General features: G+C 30.4%; 2 protein-coding genes across 6 annotated transcripts; one reads left to right on the top strand and one right to left on the bottom strand.

Annotated features, from left to right (window-relative positions):
• Positions 1-1548: 1548 nt before the first annotated feature.
• Positions 1549-11817, bottom strand: Dic1 (Dicarboxylate carrier 1). 5 transcript variants are annotated; one of them, XM_088266445.1, is made up of 6 exons: positions 11711-11817; positions 8312-8498; positions 7037-7152; positions 4240-4379; positions 2389-2596; positions 1549-2070 (listed from the first exon to the last, which is right to left on the bottom strand). In XM_088266445.1, the coding sequence occupies exons 2-6, from the start codon at positions 8478-8480 to the stop codon at positions 1825-1827; spliced, it is 879 nt and encodes a 292-aa protein (XP_088122571.1). In that variant the 5' UTR covers positions 8481-8498; positions 11711-11817; the 3' UTR covers positions 1549-1824. The 5 variants fall into 5 exon arrangements, with proteins under 5 accessions (XP_088122571.1, XP_088122566.1, XP_088122568.1 ...); XM_088266440.1 differs by lacking the exon at positions 11711-11817 and adding an exon at positions 11027-11156 and having other exon boundaries at positions 8312-8503; XM_088266442.1 differs by lacking the exon at positions 11711-11817 and adding an exon at positions 11027-11152.
• Positions 11421-16003, top strand: Elp6 (Elongator complex protein 6). The gene is made up of 2 exons (XM_088266446.1): positions 11421-11540; positions 14609-16003. The coding sequence occupies exon 2, from the start codon at positions 14610-14612 to the stop codon at positions 15360-15362; it is 753 nt and encodes a 250-aa protein (XP_088122572.1). The 5' UTR covers positions 11421-11540; position 14609; the 3' UTR covers positions 15363-16003.
• Positions 16004-18971: the final 2968 nt, after the last annotated feature.

The following is an 18971-nucleotide window of genomic DNA, read 5'->3' as shown; positions in this document are numbered from 1 at the left end:
ATATGATCACTTGATATTGTAATGGTGAATGTTACACAGTATATAAAGTGATCACCTAAGCCAGCCAATGATAGGTCGTAAGCCTTATAAATGCCCAGACTTCCATTTTCCCTTCGTATGAAAGAAATACATTTATAGTGATTTTAAACCAAAGTTACATTTTAATTATAGAAATACTTCCCCTCTGTTGAGGTATTCATAATATATCTTAAAAATTAGTTACTTCTTTAATTCTTCAAATATTAAATTTAACGAGTATATATATTTTTGTATGTATACAACGCACCTATGAAAATAAAATAGATATAATATATTTTAACTTTCCTTAATAAGGTGTTCTATTCTCTAAATATATACTTTTAATTAACTTTGTTTCATCATGTTAGAAATTCTTTTTTAAAAAGATATTCCTTTTTTTAGGGTTATTCATCAAAGTCAATATTTAAAAAAAAATCTTTACATAAATCCTTTTACCATAAAACTATACTTTAAATATTTTTTTAAATGTGAATACACCAATAACCAATGGGTAAAAAATACACAGATATTGCATTGAATACCTACTCTTAGTAGATTTAAAAATAACCAAATGTTTCTTACTATAATATGTCATTTTATAACAAATGTAAATTGTATCTTTATGTTAATTTCAAGTCCCAAATATAGAATCCATTTATAAAAAAACCGCAGTTTTTCAAATACTAAAGGGTGACAACTATTTAAATTTAACAAAGAATTTATCATCGAGATTCTCAAACGATTTTTCTATTCCAAAATGCAACACCAAGCAATTTCAGCAAAACTTCAAATATTTGGCAATCAAACATTTCAATAAACTCCCTAAAGAAATAAAAAAAATAGATGATATAAAAATCCTCAAGAAAAAAATTAAAGCTCTATACATTTAAATCTTTAAAAAAATATATTAAAAAAACTATTATATCTTTTATTATATAACATTAAACCACGAGTGTAAGTCCCTTTCCAAGCACAAGAGCACAGACTCTTTTATGGAGAGGCACAGCGAATCGAAATATAAAAGTTCTACATATGTATAAATGATTCAAATGTTATTATGTTATAAATAAAAATGTAAATATATTAAATGAATAAAAAAAAAAAAAAAAATGTATTAGGGTAATATTATCATATTCATATTGATATCAAATTAATATGGTATCATAAATAGTTATGTATCTAGGGAGAGGTCAAAAAATTAAAAAAGAAAAGACTAAAGTATCTTTGAAATTATGAAGGAGCTTGAAAATGATTTAGTCATAGGATCTAGAGCAATTGAAAATATGTTTGTTTCTCTATCAACATCTAGATTTTGATGAATGACAGATTTATGACCATAGATTTTAAATAATGTTAACATTGAAAATTTTGCTCAAGAGTTATATTGTCAGCCTTTTTTTTAATAACTGTTAACTGTTTTTATTTTAATAATTGTTTGATAACATTTTAACGGTTCAGAGCTGATTATATTTTTAATGTTTCCTTAACATGAAAAATATTTTAAAAGGATGAGAAGAAGTTAAAGCAATATTTTTGTGACATATTTTGAAGGCAAAACTTTTTTATTTTATTTGAGGGTATAAACAAACAAATATCCTTAACAGGAACAATAGTATTTAATTTTCTTTTTTAGATTTCTTCTTTCTTTCCTTTTGCTACCACTTTAAATTTTTAAATTCCTTGACCACTACACATATTCCCGAATGTTAGCTAAACTTACGTAAAATATTATCTTTCTTTTGTCATTAATTATAATGAGTGATGATGATCAAACAAATGTGATTGATCTTTCCAATTAAAGTATAGTTACTCGCTTTGTTTGGGTGGTTGGAAGTAGCCGAAGTTGAGTCGCAGCTGTTCCAGGAACACAAAGGTCAGAATGGTGTGCGGTGCCAGCCTCACGAAGGCCGGGACATATCCCTTGAAGAAGCTCATGGGACCCTCCTTGGCGGTGCTGAGGACCAGGGCCTTGATTCCCTTGGAATCGCGGTTATTCATCGCGCGAGTCTTCAAAACGTCCAAAGGTTGGGTGAGAGTCGTGGCAATTGCTCCCTGAAAATATACAAATAAAGAGTTAACCTGTTAAACGTAAACAATATCGGGTACGGGTAATACATATGAATACGTCCTTGAAATATATGTTGCGCCCTGAAACGAGAGGGACATATATTTTTCGAACAACAAAGGTATTAGTCATCCATACATGTCTCGACATAAATTTAAGACATGGATTGAATCAGTATTCGCGCCCGTCACAAGTTGCGTAATTGGACAGCGGATCGCCCGGTTAACAGGTTAAGGGAATACGATGTGTTAACTTTTCACATTGATCAAAGTGCAATAATCTATTTTAAATAATTAATAACTTACGGCCATAAGACTGGAGACAACATGCAAAACTACGTTGTCTTCAAAGTATGGTGTGGCGATGAGGAATGCCTTAATCTGATCGTAGCACGAGAGCTGACCCACTGTCATGAGTACAGCCCTTCCGACTGCCATTGTTGCACCGGACCACAGTCTTGCGACTCCTTCCTCTGTCAGGACTCGATACAGCCCGTCGATAGCGTGCTTGTAACTAAACAGAATTAACAAGTACAAAACCATGATACATGATTTACCCACAACGAAGGTTTGACAGTCCCAAGAATTAACAATAAATACGAGAGTAGAACACACAAAATATCGTTCAAACATTTTTAATTTGTTGCCGACAGAGGTAAGAGGTCAAAATAAAATATGGAACAAAGGTAAAATAAAGGAAATGGTAAATGATCAAGAGTTAATTCTATGAAAATTGTAACAGTTTTTATTTTTGATTTTTACCTTTTTTTGTGTGTATTTAAGGTTTAAATAGGTAAAAACAATAAAAAACCTATGTAAAAAAATTCCACCGACAAGATACACAAGGTGGCTTGGTGGGTCTCTGAATTTTTAAATATGTTTATAACTTTGAAAAAATAATTAATACATTTTAAGTAAAAAAAAATACATGTTTTCCTGCGTTCAATATATCGCGAACAATTTGAGATGCTGACACAATAGCAATTTTCAAAACGGTTAAACTATATTAAAAATATCAAATAATATGAATTTTCTTTTTGTAGATACTAGTACACACTGTTATTTTTGTGTGTAGCATGAGTGTGGTAGACTCATATTTATACTCCCTTTGAGTTATTCTTTTTTTGTATTTTTTTATTCATTATTTTATTAATAATTTTTTTATTCATTCACACTGACATAAAATATTGTGTCATGACTGTTGGGGCGATTGTCCACTACCAGGAATTTGACCGTCCGGCAGTCCGGTTTTGAAAAATGAAAGCGACTACGACATTAAGCGTGATTGAATTTACGCGCAACGTGTTCAGGCACCGATCAAGAGCACCGATCCGAAAAAAGATGGACAAAAGCTCAAGCCAATCCAAGCCAATCGTCGTTTTAAAACGCTAACTGACTTTCCGGATGGTAAAATTCCGTGTAGTGGACAAACGCCCTTAGGGTATACATTCAATTAGGCAATAATATTTTTAAGCCATTTGACTCATTATCAGTCATAGGCGTGTATTTTGTACTAAAGGAAATTTTAAATGCATGCCACACCCAACGTATTAAACATAATACAGTTTTACTTTAAAAAAAAAATCTTATCCAAGATTCAGATTAGTCTGACTGAAAACTATAGTACAACTGATTTCAAATGATTCACAGTGGGTCAATAGGGAATTTTGTGGCCTAATTTATGCACCTACAGATATATAATGTGGCACTTAGACACCTTACATTAGGATGATATTGATCTTACTTTCTATTATTTATTACACACATGCAACAGAGGAATTAAATTAGATTACTTAGAAATATTAGAAATTAAAAATACAATTAATAATAATTTACAACTAATAAATACTCAAGTAAACGATTTTTCTAAAAGTCCATTATTAAATATGTTTCCAATCAATCAACATCCCTGATCTCTTTTGACTGTGACTGCGAATCAATACAAAAAAAATAATGCCACTTGAGATCTACCCAAGCTCTTTTGCCTAACCGTCAAAATATTTTGAATATTGTTAAGTAGATAGTGTTTTAGTATCTATCAGTCTTTATAAAGAAGTGGTTAGCTTCGAAACCGGTAGAAACGAAACCGAATTTAGTTATAATAAAATATTTATAGTGTTTAAAACAAAGTTACATTTTAATTATATATGATCTTACTTTCGTCTTTGATCCATTGGAAGTTTGACATCATTTTGCATACGGACATTTACAAGATCTGCAGGAGTACCAACGAAGCCACCAGCGGCACCACCCAGGGCTGCCAACATCACAGAATATGCCGGAGACAATGGAGCACCCTGGAAAAGTAACGTTTATAAATTGTCAGTAAATAAAAACCAAACACAAAATGATTTTGTATGAATCTAAAAACTGTGGGTTACATTCAGTGTTTGAAATACTAAATGGTAGCTAAATGAGGGATTTTTTATTTTATTTTCCTCAGTGCAAAGATTGTTTTGACTTATGATTTATTTTCCAGCATGATTTTTCAACTTATTTTCAAATAAACTCATTCTATCACACATAATTTCCTCTCCATCTTCATTTTAATAATTCTCAATATCAATATTGAACCAGATTTTAGTCCTGTTAGTATTTGCGAATTGTAATGTGAAAACAAATTAAGAAGAGTGAAATCTGTTCTTGATTTATTCTATCTTCAGTTCCATAACAATTATTGATTTAATATCACCTTAGACTAGTACCTGAAGCGCTGGACTGATCACCAAACGTTCATGTAATTAATGATAATATGATTAATGATAATAAGGAGAAATAAATATGGGTCCATTAAATAATTGTATCATTCAATATTATTTTAGATATTCACTTCTATAATCTATATTAAATTTTATTCAAAACATGATAACTCATGTTATAATTCTACTAAATTTGTTTATTTTTGGTGACAGTTGTTTCGATTTGAGGCATTGCTAAACTGTGTAGAAGAAACTAAACAGACAAATTTGAGTCACTAATAAAATATTTCAAATAAATAATTCATAAAAAATTATATTATATGAAAACAATTTCAGTTAAATAAGAATTCACTTACAAAATGCATTTAAGTTTTATTTGATTACTTATGTTTTATTTTATGTTTAAGATTATCAACAGCAAAAAATAATACTAGGCTTAAAAAAACATTATTTAAAATATTTACTTATCACATTTGCTTAGTGAATATTTTATATAAGATAGCATATCAAATAATTATTATATAATGTAAGGTTGCCCACCCAATGTCAAGGCATAAATTGTATAAAAAATATTACATATTTAAAAAAAAAAAAACATTCTGATAAGTTTTAAAATGATAAGGTAAAGTAACTTACAAAACAAATGTGATCGTTTAATTTGAATTTTATTTTATCTTGATGTAAAGGCATTAGGATGTTGTGAGACATATCGCTTGAAACTTGATTTTTCAGGAGATCGTTTTTAAAGTTTAATAATATAATAAAATGTATTAAAAATAAATATCAAGCCACTTATTGAACTTTTTACTGTGCAACAGATCTTTTTAGGTAAAACCTGAATGGTTTTTCTCCATTTGAAAAATATTCAGTTTATGAAAAAAAAAATTAAACATTTTTTAAAAACCTTTTTTTTCAAAATGCAAAAACAGCACTTTCTGCCCTGTAGCAGGTAAATATTAAGTTTAAAATATGCCACTTTTACTGGGATATAGTAAATTTTCTGGGCATTTCGAAGACATGCACAAATGATGAAAGGAGTGAACGATATTGGCTTAGCATATGTACATTTTTACCAATTACTTAATTTCCAATTCTAGAAATACACTTTGCTGCGTTTCATGCAAGTGAGACAAGAAGTGTATTATTGGAAATGATAAATTTTGATTACAGTTAAATTATTATGTTTTTATTCTCTCCTGTTTACACGGACTTTTGAAAGCTCAAATGGAGTTGGGCAATTTACGAATTAAGTTGACAATAAAGCGAATATATACGTTTTATTTAAAACATAATGAAATAAAGATTAAAAAGCATGTTTAAACTGCTGGTCATGATCAAAAAATATCTTTGTGATAAAAATATAAAACTGCATTGTAAAACATTTAATAATTGAGATTATTTTATCATTTTTACTTTATGTTGGATTATTACTTTATACATATGATATAAATTCACTTTATCTGCATCTGTTTGGATTTTTAAAATAATATTTAATTTTTTTGTACAATTTTCTGAAAAAATGCTCTTTTTCATCTTATGTTTGAAATATGGACCGTGAAATTATCCTTATATGGAACCATAAATAAATAAATAAAGTATGGAACCATAAATATTACATTTCTTTTTCACCTCTCTTTTTAACTACTGTTATTTTGATATACATATGTATTGCTCATGTAACATTAGGTTAATTTAATTAATGAAATACATTTTAAAATCAAGTTATCATTAGTTACTGGGTAGTTATTTTTTAAATGATAGCAGCGAAATAAAATTATCTCAGAATGAAAATAAATACAATTAAATGAAGACAACAATCTAATCAAACACATTGACATACTAGCATTTAAAAAAAAAATATTTGTTGAGGTTCGTCTGCAGGTAGAAAAGTGATGAAACAAAACATAAATGTAAAAAATACATCTACTCTCAGACCAATGGGAACCTAATATTTCTAGAATTTATTTTGCAATTAACGGGAAATGAACCCACGACTCTAGTATCGCAATTGAGCGTCTACCCAACTACATCATGGTGCCTTTTGATTTTCAATATCCAAGTAAAGCAGCAAAATATTTTTCATGCAAATACAGCGTATTTGTTTGGCAAAATATTTCTCTGCCATATATATGTTCTGTAAAATTATTTCCATATGAGCAGGAAGAGTATAATTAGGTATCCAATTAATGCTTGGAAAGTGAAGTAGTCGTTAATTCTTCTAGCCAGTTTGTTTAAAATAATGATTGTCTACTTACATTGTTTTTCTGAGTATAATGTTGTTTGGTAACATCGTATATTCCGAATCTGACCATTGAGTAGGAGAGCTGACGGAGAAGGGATGCAGATATGCCATTGTAGAATGCCAGAATACCTGTATTTTTTATTGATTTCACATTAGTTTTGTGGAATAACATGATGAATAAAATATATAAAAAAATAAAACACTTGTATAAGACCACTTTTTTAAATTTATTAATCTAAATACTAGGTTCGAGAACTACAGATGTTCTCATCAACAGGTGAACATAAAAACTGAAGTATTTTATGCATGTAATTGAGTTTGTATTTTCACCTTTTGATGAAAAAGTAGTTATTGAGACCAGTTGTGTTTACATTGATAAACTCAAAAAATGTGGTCTTACACAAGTGTTAACTTTAAAAAAAAAGAATACATGAATATAAGTAATATAATAACAAATATGTTTCATTTTAATACATCGTATACCCATATACTGGTGAAAAACGTTAACTCGAAAATAAGAAATTTTAACTTCATGATGCATATTATAAAGTTTTCAATGTTCTATAAACTGGCAAATACACTTGGTAGTAAGTAGTTTGAAAGTCATAAATATATGGTTTTAAAAGTAAATACAACTTTAGTAGCGGGTATTTTATTCAGGCTCTTTAAATATAAGGAATAATTCAAACAGGGATTTTAGACTTAACTTTTTTTGCCATTATACCCACGATATTGTAATATTGATTACAAAAAAAAGTTGAGTAACAAATTATGACTCGGTGCATCATGAACAGCAAGTCTTAAAAATCACTTCTGAAACATAGATCTATGACAGCATTTTTTTTTTCAACACACAGCACATATTTCCGAGCTGGGTTCCACAGCTTTCTCGTATATGGTATAATTCTTCTTCTCCGTCTTATTCCTCATTGCTGAGGGTTGTGACCCTTGCAGAAGCAATGACTCTTCTCCAGTTATCCCTTGACTGCGCTGCACGTAGCGCTCCAACCACTGAGGTGCCTGCTGCTGCCTTAATTTGATCGGTCCATCGTGTGGGGGATCTTCCTCTCCCTCTCTTTCTCTCCAGGCTACTGATCACAACTAGTCGTTCCAGGCTATCCTCGTTGCCACGCACAATGTGTCCAAAGAACTGGAGAATCCGTCGGGTACAGATATTGGCCAGAGTCAAGCCATCCAAGCGTAGTTCCTGGCGAATGGACTCATTAGTGCGTCTAGCTGTCCATGGTATAATTAAAAAAATATGTATATGAACAATAATTATATTAACCTTGGTTTTTCACAATGTTGACTGTCAAAGTTCCGAGAGACACTTTGGCGCCCTGTTGTGTTTGGAGCTGCACTTTTAGAAGATCGAGGGGATGTGTGCAGCAAGCGGCTCCCGCAGATGCGAAACCTCCGAAATACCAACGCGATATCCTTTTCCCTTCTCCAGACATTTTTATTGCAGTTTTATGCTATTCTGAAAAAAAATGGTTATTAACCAACATGTTATTACATTATATTATACTATATTACATTAAAAAATAAGTACTCTACTAAATAACGGTAAAAATGCAGTTGGTTGCATTATTAAGAAGCAATTTTTCTGTAAGTATACAATGGAGTATATTCCTATGTTTTGATTTGCTCTTGTTATTTTTGTATGAATGGTAATGAATATTTAGAATAGTTCCTTAAAAAATCAAGAAGATGCTTGTAAATCAATAAATATATCAATTCTACAGAAGTGGTATTGAGCAATGCACCAAATAATAAAAGTATCTCACTAAAAAGACCATTTTTAATGCAGAAAGAGAATCTCGTTACTATAAACCATTCCATGCTTGGATCAAAATAACCAATAGCTACATACATAAAAACCTTACACCAATTAAACAAAATGGCACAAATTGAAACTGAGCATATTTAAAAAAAGTTACGTATATCTTTCAGATATAATCTATTTATCTTTGAATAAGTTATTTATTTTCTTCACTCAATATTGATATTTTTAAAAAGTAGGTGAAGCTGTAAGTAGGTGTCAGGTTGTGGTCCTGTGGTTAGTGTCGCGGACTCTTAAGTCAGAGTTTCTCGGTTCGAACCCAGTCTATCACAATTTGATACCTATTTCTAATAATGAGCCGCTTCGCCTCACAGAAATAGTATGGAATTGAAATATTTGTGTGAATAGTAAAAACACAAATATTGTCTTTAATATTTGTGATTCTTTGAAAAATCAATTACTTCTAACATATAGTTTGGCTATACTTGCAAACAGATTGAATATTTGAATTTATACAGAGTTGACAAAATCAACCTAGAAATAATATAAAACAACCATTATGTTTTCATACCTCTCACATAAATACTGTATATATGTGAGATAAACAATTTTAATTTTTTTGTAAGCAGTTTTTAGGAAGAATCATAACAATATTGTACTCAAATTTTATAGATTTATTTCTCAAAAACTGGCAGCGAAATATTCTATAAAATCGCTAATTTGTCTCTCTTGAAAATTTTAAGTTATGGATCTAGAATTCTTTACCTCATGAATATTTACAATTTGTATTGAACAGAAGAGAAATAAACAACAATATAATTTATGAGGTAAAGTAAAAAGATAATAGAAGTAGATAATAAGTTACAGAAGATAAGAATTGTAAAATGTATTATCTATTTACTCTGCAAATATAATGTCATGACTACATATTAGTAAAATGGTGATATTTCTACGTCTCACACGGACAAAACAATTTATGGGAAGAGAGTAAGGTAAGAAAAATTTGCGCATTTACAGGGTTTACGACCTGTTATCGGCTGGTGTAAGTGATCATATTATACACTTGCGTAACAGGGGTCATACTGTATTTGTATTCTTAGAAGATTTTTTTGTTGACATCTCAATATAGATGAAGAAGAATATGGAAGGCTGGGAATTTACAGGGCTTAGTAGAACACTTCAATACATAGTTATTCCACTTTTATTATGTGGAGGTAAGAGGGGATACTAAATTATGGCTTTGGAGATAGTATTTTACAAAAATGAAGCTGTATAAATTATCCAAAATTATATTGTTTTTTGACATCTCAACAAGGATGAAGAAGAATATGGAAGTCTGGACATTTACGGGGTTTACGACCATCATAGACTGATTTAAGTGATCACTTTACACACGTGTAACATTCACCAATTTTACCCGTGATTGACTAACCACGCTTCTCAAATTTTTGGAACTTCTATATATATATATGGTTCAATTTCGAAACATAGTGCTTGAATCACTAGAATTTCACTAGAGACATCTATAGGTGAGATATTGTCATTTTGTATAAATTAGATGAGAATATCAAGTTTAAAAAAAATGGGGCTTGATAGGTCTCTGCAAAACAAATAAATTCCTTGAATATGATTTAACGCAACTGTTAAAATTATATAAATAAATTTTTTTATTACAAAGAAAAATCTTTTTGAATTTTAGAAATGCTAGTACAATAAGGTAATTAAAATGTTGAAATCGTATTGTAATTTCACTTAAAATAAAGTGTATTTCGAGATATCCATTGATACAGGTATCTTTTATAAATAAATAAAAAAAAATAGCACTTAAATGCAATACACAAATAATTAACAGTTTATTTGCAATTAAATTAAGCAGAATGGGTCAGTTTGATTGATTTAAAATAGAAATGTAATAATAAAGCTGGTTCTTACTCAAAAATTTCATTCAACAAAATTATGTGTTATATGAATAACCTTGATAAATTAAAGCAATAAAATGTATTCAGTTGTTCACTTTTGGCTTAAACATTTGATTAAACGGTTTAAATATGCAATAAAACAACGGTTTAATTACATATCAACACAAAACATGAGAAGAGATACGCTATGAATAATTTCTTAAACCGTGATTTGAGGCACTGAATTCCCACAGTGACATAATAAGATCAAGGCTAATTATTTCACTGTCACGCTTCGTTATCATTTATTTTAAAAACTTACGAGCCTTGCCTCCAAGAATATATTTATCTTTAGTCTTATAATTAAACTTTTAACCGCATTTTACGTTTGAAACATACGAGCACGCTTCCGACGGAGCGATGACATTTTAAATGTCAAATGAACTATGACAGAAGCATGACGTCAATTGAACGGCGCTACAAGCTTAATAGAAAAAAATATGAAGCTTAATTATAATATCGCTACCCTTATCTTTCCTGTATAAGTTGATGATAATAGAAAGAGACAAAGCAAATATGTAGCTGGGAATTTTGTTTTAAAAATACAGTTAAAAGAGATAGAGCGTTTCCCATAGCGCCCTATCTTTTTCTTTGAATGCTGAATCGAACATGAATTATGGAACATAAATCTATTAAGCTTGCGATCTTTACTAAATGTATTTCGAGATATGTCAGATTGTGAGGTGCGGGCGCATGTCCGAATATTTAAAAACGATTTAAAAAGTTAAATTAAATTAAACTCTTACCGCACGTGAGGGCCGGCCGTAAAACACAAGGTAAACTATATGAATGATATATAATAATTCATTTTAACGTCGTTGAATCAATATTATCTATCTTTATAGATCAATCAATATCAGAAAGATTAACCGCAAAGTGTTATCTGAATTTATCAATTTGTGTTAAGCAATCACTGTAAAGTGCTCCGATTCAAAAAATTACATACCGTTTCATGTAACTACTGCATACTGACTGAATATTAACTTGATTCGCGGTCAAATGAAGAAAATGCGAAAATAGTCTGACGTCCGTGTCACCCGCTGGTGACCTTGTGAAGTAATATTTTTTCGATTGGTGGGCATAATAGCATATCTGGAAATGTGTTCATTTCAATATAAATGTTAGAAAAATATCCTAGCAAGGGGCTTCATCGGTGGTGTTAAGAGAACATGGTTGTAGGACAGTAGCAAAACATAGTATAAACAGTTTTGTTATTTTTTTTAAAACTAATTTATTTAATAATTCTTTTGGTGAATTTGTATACCTTTGTGCGAAAAATAACATCAAGACACTTTACAATTAACGTCATTGATATGGATTTAATAGGTTGTTATGTAAAAAAGCCTTTGAATACGACACCAACAAAAATATTTTTAATAGTAGTCTGGAAGTAATTATTTGACAAAAAGACCCGCCCATCGACCTTAAGAGGAGAATAATGACGAACTCACGTATGTGATAAAAATATATACTTTTGATCCAAGTGGACTGAACACTAAACATGAATTTATTTGCGAAATGTTTATTTTTCTCTAGTTGTTGATAAATAGTTTTTTTTGCTAAAACAATCAGATTTTGCACCAACTAAAATATCGAGCCAGAAGTTATTTTTTTAGTTGCAAAAGGGCCATCTTACATTTAGAATTTGAATCGACTATAATAATAAATTTTTAAAAAAAATATGGATATTTCCTATATATGTTCAAGTATGAAAAGCGTCCATTTCTTCGTCTAATTTTCTGTCAATTTGTAATTCTCATTTTACCTTTCAAACTCAAAATAACCGGTAGTTCTGATTAGATTGTCCACCCTTTATGTACAAATTAGCTACTTCAACTTACATTAGGTTAGCAACCTCGACTGTTGTATCTTTTGCTGTTTTCCTACCTGCTAATCCTCTTCCATTTCCTTTTCTATGTATCAGTAATGTCCATCACACTGAACTCCTTTACTCATGTCACATGCATCCCATAAATATATTCCTCTTCTTTACCTACGAGAATCTACTGTGCAAGACTGATCACCTTAATTTCATGTGATTGCAGTCGAGTAGACACCATGTCAACTCTGCGCAGTACCTTATGTACAACTGGATGCGAACTGGGGTAGAAAAATAAATCAATTATATAAATTTTTTGCTTTGATTTTTTTTTGCAGTTAAATCATTATTCCCACCATTCAAAGATATTATAACCTGTATATCAATGTGTATTATATATGAATTTCAGAACTTTGTATATATTAAGAGTTAATTTGGGATTTGATGAGATTGATGAAGATGAATCTCAGCTATTTATTCTTTTCTTACGTTGTACTGAAAATACAGCAGTTATTCAATTTTACATACTCTCTTTTGTTATGATTTACTTACTTTGTTCATTGATGAAATATATTTCATTATACTAAAAAAACAAATTTGAGTCTTTTGTCTCCAATCCAATATTTGTAAAAAAAGTATTACATTATGTAGTATCCCGTTAACCTGTATATTCTATAGATGAATATACAGGTTAACGGGATCTACCGCTCTATCATTTACCAAAAAGGTATAAAAAAATACTTAATTGTAAAATACAATACGTACATTATTCTGCCCTTTCCTTGTAAGCTAGTACCCAGGCGTCTGTGCCAAGTGAACGTATTGTATAACGTAAGATTGAAATCCTTGTCACCTTATTTCCAAAACAGTCTAAAACTGTTTAATGTATGTATGTACAAATTTAATTGCGCTATCTAAAAATAAAACATAGGTATATTATAACATTAACTTCTTTGCAAACATTATTTCTTTTTGCTGATATTTTTTTAAAATATGTTGTTTGGTCATTTAGTTTGCATTGTTGTGATTCTTGTATCAATGTGTTTTTTTATTTTTTCTTATGCATCATCTAAGTATAGAAAGATTCAAAGAAAGAAATTCTTCATTATTATATATAATATTAAATACAATATTTTTCACTTCACACAAAACATTTTATCTCCATACCTAAGGAGACCCTGTATGAGCAATTAACAAGCTTTGTTTGCCTTGGATCGTCCGTTTTATAATGTTTGCGGCACAAGATAAATTACCTTTGTAAATATGCTGCATAATGCTTTCTGTAAATTGATTTCATGTGATTTCTGTGTTATGTATTCAACGTGATGTTTCACTCTGTATGATGATAATGGCCTTTTGAAAACTGTATAAAATTATTGAAAACATAAATATTTTTAAACAAATGCCAGTTTCATCAAATATTATACCCATGTGTAAAAATTCAGACATGGTTTATATTTTAATTTATATCTGTTTGATTACAATTTTTTATCTGCTCTATAATTATTAAAATATTGATCGCTGTAGATGTCTTCTAGGGTGCACTAGGAAATATAATGGAGGGCTAGGATGTGGGCAATTTACTTTGATTCCTTTCCTCCTATTCATTAAGGTACATTCTGGCAATTTCCTTCTCCCCCTTGTAGAGAAATGGTTTATAATAGCACTCCACTAGACCAAAAAAGGTTGGAGATCTGTGGTTTGAAAACTTCATTACTTAAATATATTATTTTTTAAATACATAAATGTTATTAAGACTTTTAATTTTCACATTTTTCATGTACATGGTGCATAGGACATAATATTGGTTAAATGTCTCGATTGTAAACTGTATGAAAGAAGAGTGATCGGTTTTAGCACTTCAGTTATTAGAAAATTATTATTAATCTAAATAAGTGAAAATACACAATTTTTTATTAATTAAAAAACTCTATCCTGTGATTTTATGTATGGTAATCGACTTTTGTTTACCAGTTAAAATAAAATTTATTTATTAATTTAAAAAATCATTTTCCTTATTTTCAGAATGGCGTCCGATGTTTTGGCAGCCCTTGATTTAGACAAAGAAAGTATGATGGGTAATTTCTTTCTCATTAAAGAAATGTACGGCTCGGAATCACACTTTGTCAATAGTTGCTTGATCGCGAAACAACTGAAGGAGCAAGGAGCCGTGTGTTTGGTCACCCTGCACAATGCGTTTCAGCACTATCACAGTATCGGATTAAAGTTGGGATACAATTTAGAGAAACTAAAAGAAGTGGAAACTGTTAAAAGCGTGGACTGCTTAGGAATTATTTGTGACAAGTTAATACAGCCTGGAAAACATGGATATGCAAGTAATAAAATATCAATTGAGGACTTATATAAAACCATTGAAGAAAATGTACACAGTTTATTATCTAAGCATTCTTCTGTGTGTTTGATAATCGATGATTTAACGGGATTATTGGAACTCGGTTGTACATTGGTTGAAGTCAATACATTTTTCCAATTATGTAAATGTTTGATAGCAAGTAAAGAGATGTGTAGTATTGCGGTCGGTGTTCACGTCATTTCAGAGACAGACCAGAGTCACGTTCTTTCAGGACTCGTGGCGCACATGTCCGATGTTATTTGTGAAGTTTCAGGATTCAAAACTGGCAGAAGTAGGGATGTGTCCGGAACTATAAGTGTATCACGTCCGTGGAACAATGTATCAAATAATTTAGTCAAGCTCAACAGTTACCATTATAAACTTTTTGATAGAGGTATCAAAGTCTTTGCAGCTGGTACTAAATAAGCAGTTTTGGACTACATCAAGTGGCATTCTAATGTGGTATTTACATACATAACCAGCATATCTTTATTTATGAAGGTTTTTTTGGGCTTATTATTTGCTAATGATAAATTATATCCAAAAGAATGTATAAAAAAATGATAAGTGTTTATCAAATTGCATTTAAGTATGTACTACTGTTAAAAACTTTAAAAAAAATTGTTCGCATTCATTTTAACAAAATAAATAATAAATTAAAACATTTAATCATTAAAATGTAACTTTGTTTTAAAATCACTATATTAACAGTGATTTTAAAACAAAGTTAACTTTGTTTTAAATCACTATTATTTGCAGTGATTTTAAAACAAAGTTATATTTTATTTATAAAATGGAAAATCACAAAGTAAGTGCTTCAAATATAAATTATAAAAAAATTATAAAAAAAAAATGGTATCCTTTTATAAATTTATCATTCATAACTAGAAATCACGGTAAAATAAATGTTTATGTAATTTAATAAATACTAATTATAATGCCCCTATTAAATTTTATAAAACTTCATTTTTTAATTCAATGTGTATGTGCAACATTATTACATATCAAATTATATTTTTATACATGAAATTGTAAATATGATTGTTATTAATAAATATCTATAATAAATACAATTATGACATTGTCTTACTCGATATCTTATGGTTGCTGTGAGATAGATCTGCATGATGATAACTAATAGCATGGTTGTAGAGTTAATGATATGAGGAAATTACTACCACTACCTTCACGCCGTTTCTCCGCAGGGGTAGGCAGAGAGGATGGAACGCCACACTCTTCTGTCCTGACATACACTCCTCGCCTCCTTCACATCCATACATCTAGTCATACATGCCCTCCGATTACGCAGACTTTTGACACCGCCAGATTTTAGGTTCTGATTGATCTGATCGTGCCAAGTCTTTAAAATTAAAATATAGATTTAAGGTGAAAATTTGTAATTTAATGAGGAAATTAAGTTATAATAAAATATAAATTTAATGTGAATACCAGTAATCTTATTGTTTGCACGGCAAATCTTGCTACTTAAGTTCTAACTCTTTAGGCTTGTCAGATGTTCCGGTTTGACCGGGATAGTCCCGGTATTCTGACAAAATCCCGGTGTCCCGGCTGGTTTACTTCACGTCCCGGTCAAAATTAAATTTGATTATAGATGTAAAAAAAGAGATCATGCCTCCGTAGTGTAATGGTCAGCACGCTCGGCTACTATTCTGGAGGTCCCGAGTTCGATTCCCAGGGGGGGGCTCAAATAAACATTAGTGATTTTTTCACTCTAATATTTATTCAATATTACCCTGGATTCGTACCTGAAGCGGAGGGCTGATCAACCTTTCCTTCATGTGTCAACAATGAACATAACACTGCGTTTATATGATGCAGTGCCTTATGCACCATTGAGGTGCGGATAAGGGTTTAAAGAAGTACAGATGACATAAAAGTTTTAAAATTATTAAATATGAAGGATTAAGGATAAATACTCAAATATTCGATAAATTGTTTATCGCCAATTTACTTACCTCTCATAAATCTGTCAAGAGTGAGGTTATGACATTCATATTTCAAAAAAAATATTTAACACACGACGTACACATTAACTGTACGCTTCCTAGAATAACAAAATGTTCGTTACATTTAAATTAATCGAATAGAATCCAAAGTTTGTTGAAAATATACATACAAATGTAGATAATATACAAATTCCTGCAAATGGAAATTTTTGACAAAGCAAAGTGTGTTTCTAGTTTCTATCATTTATCATTGGCTTAAAGTACTTTGATGCCTTCTTTGTGTTTCGTCGTAGTGGTTTAATTATTTTTTTTCACTCAAAGAAATCAATAGATTGACAAGATAGTTTAGTGGAAACATATTGTGGTAATAATTCACGAAAATGGCGCTATATAAACTTATTACTATTGTAACTTTTTGCTAGGTGATGACCTTCTTGGAGGCCACATGGAACATTCTGGTCTAGTAGTAAAGTGGTAAAGAATAATAGAAAATTCTATTATTTTCATCCACTTGTACCTAACCTAAACTGAAGTACGATCCTTTAATGGCTTAAGCAGGGTTGACAAAAAAATGCAACTAGTTAAGTTTATTTTTTTTAATGATAATAATATAATAAAACCCTTATCCGCACCCCAATGGTGCATAGGGCACTGCGTCATATAAACGCAGTGTTATCTTGATCGTTTACACATGAAGGAAAGGTGATCAGCCCTCCGCTTCAGGTACCAGTCCAGGGTAATATTAAATAAATATGACAGTGAAAAAATCACTTATATTTATTTTACCCCCCTTGGGAATCGAACCCGGGACCTCCAGAACGGTAGCCGAGCGTGCTGACCATTACACTACGGAGGCGGACAATTATGAACTATGCAATATTTTAAAACAAACAATTATTTACGATTTTGCACTTAAAAATACTAAATGTGTTTAATGGGTTTTTAGGTCCAAAATGGAAGTATTTTGTAAAGCTTTTCCCATACCCTAGAACTTGGGTCTTTCTAAGCCTAATGTATAGTTTTTATTTTTATATACTAGCATTTCAAATCTTTCGTGACTTCATTTTACCAATTTAATTTCAATGTTAATTTACCTTTAGACCTTTTCTATACACCCTTAAATTTTAACAGTGGTAAGTGAGTTCAATTTTTATAAGTATACCCCAAAGACGCGACCTCGCCGGAAAACCTGACCTCCGCAGTTATGAAAGGAATTAAGAATCCCTGTGTTTAATATCAAGTTCTCTTAATTCGATTGACATGTTTAATTATTCAAAAACATATCTTCCATGAAAATAAAAATAATAAAACAATACGTAATTTAACACATGACGAAACAAGAAAAACGACAACCGTTTGACGTATTCGAATCAAATCCTGCTCTTAGTCAATATTATACCATACAGATGTATTTTAGATAATGGCGAAAATCAATTTTTGTCATCTCAATTGCAATACCTCGGAGGTTTCATTCAGTATTACAAAGATTTGAATGTGCCATCTAATATAGAAAACATGTTTTACCTGAAGATTTTTAGCGAGTGTTTTTGCCTAGAATTTTCACTCATGAATTACATGAAACTATAGTAACTTTAAACATAAAGAGTAAATCCACTCACAAGTAGGCATAGGCTATGAAACTTATAAAGTTGAAGCCTGAGTAGGGACATGATAAACGGTGTTGCATAAGCCGTAGCTCGATTTCAGAGTCACTTGGACGTTAGGTAAAAAACCTGAAGATTTTTCCAAATAAAAATCTTTGCATTGATCTGGAAATGGTAATTGCAAAAATTCCATTTTCATGGTACATCGTCCATCCAGATGCAGAGAATAGGGTATAGAAAACAGAATATTATGGTATATTTTATCTTAACAGCACCATCGCGTCGTAAACTTATTGATTTTGTTTTATTTTATTTTATTTAAAGGAATAATCTGTAAAGCCTCTATTAGAGTCTTGTCTGCAGGTAGGATAGTAAGGATAGAGAAGGTAAATGTGAAAAATACATCACAAACACCCAGACCAATTGAAAATAAATCTTTCTTGAATTTATTTTGCAATTGGCGG

This window comes from Brachycentrus maculatus, unplaced genomic scaffold (assembly GCF_059751285.1).
Source record: "Brachycentrus maculatus isolate JH-2025_06_01 unplaced genomic scaffold, ASM5975128v1 h1tg000269l, whole genome shotgun sequence".
NCBI lineage: Eukaryota > Metazoa > Arthropoda > Insecta > Trichoptera > Brachycentridae > Brachycentrus > Brachycentrus maculatus.
The sequence above is the reverse complement of the archived record's forward strand: the minus strand, read 5'-3'. Positions and strand labels throughout refer to the sequence as shown.

Excerpts from the sequence above, each read along its gene's own strand:
- Elp6 (XM_088266446.1), top strand. The coding sequence starts at position 14,610 with ATGGCGTCCGATGTTTTGGCAGCCCTTGATTTAGACAAAGAAAGTATG.
- Dic1 (XM_088266445.1), bottom strand. The coding sequence starts at position 8,480 with ATGTCTGGAGAAGGGAAAAGGATATCGCGTTGGTATTTCGGAGGTTTC. Across the intron at positions 7,153-8,311 it reads CAACATTGTGAAAAACCAAG|GTATTCTGGCATTCTACAAT; the intron begins GTTAATATAATT and ends TAAAAAATACAG. Across the intron at positions 2,071-2,388 it reads TTGTCTCCAGTCTTATGGCC|GGAGCAATTGCCACGACTCT; the intron begins GTAAGTTATTAA and ends GTATATTTTCAG.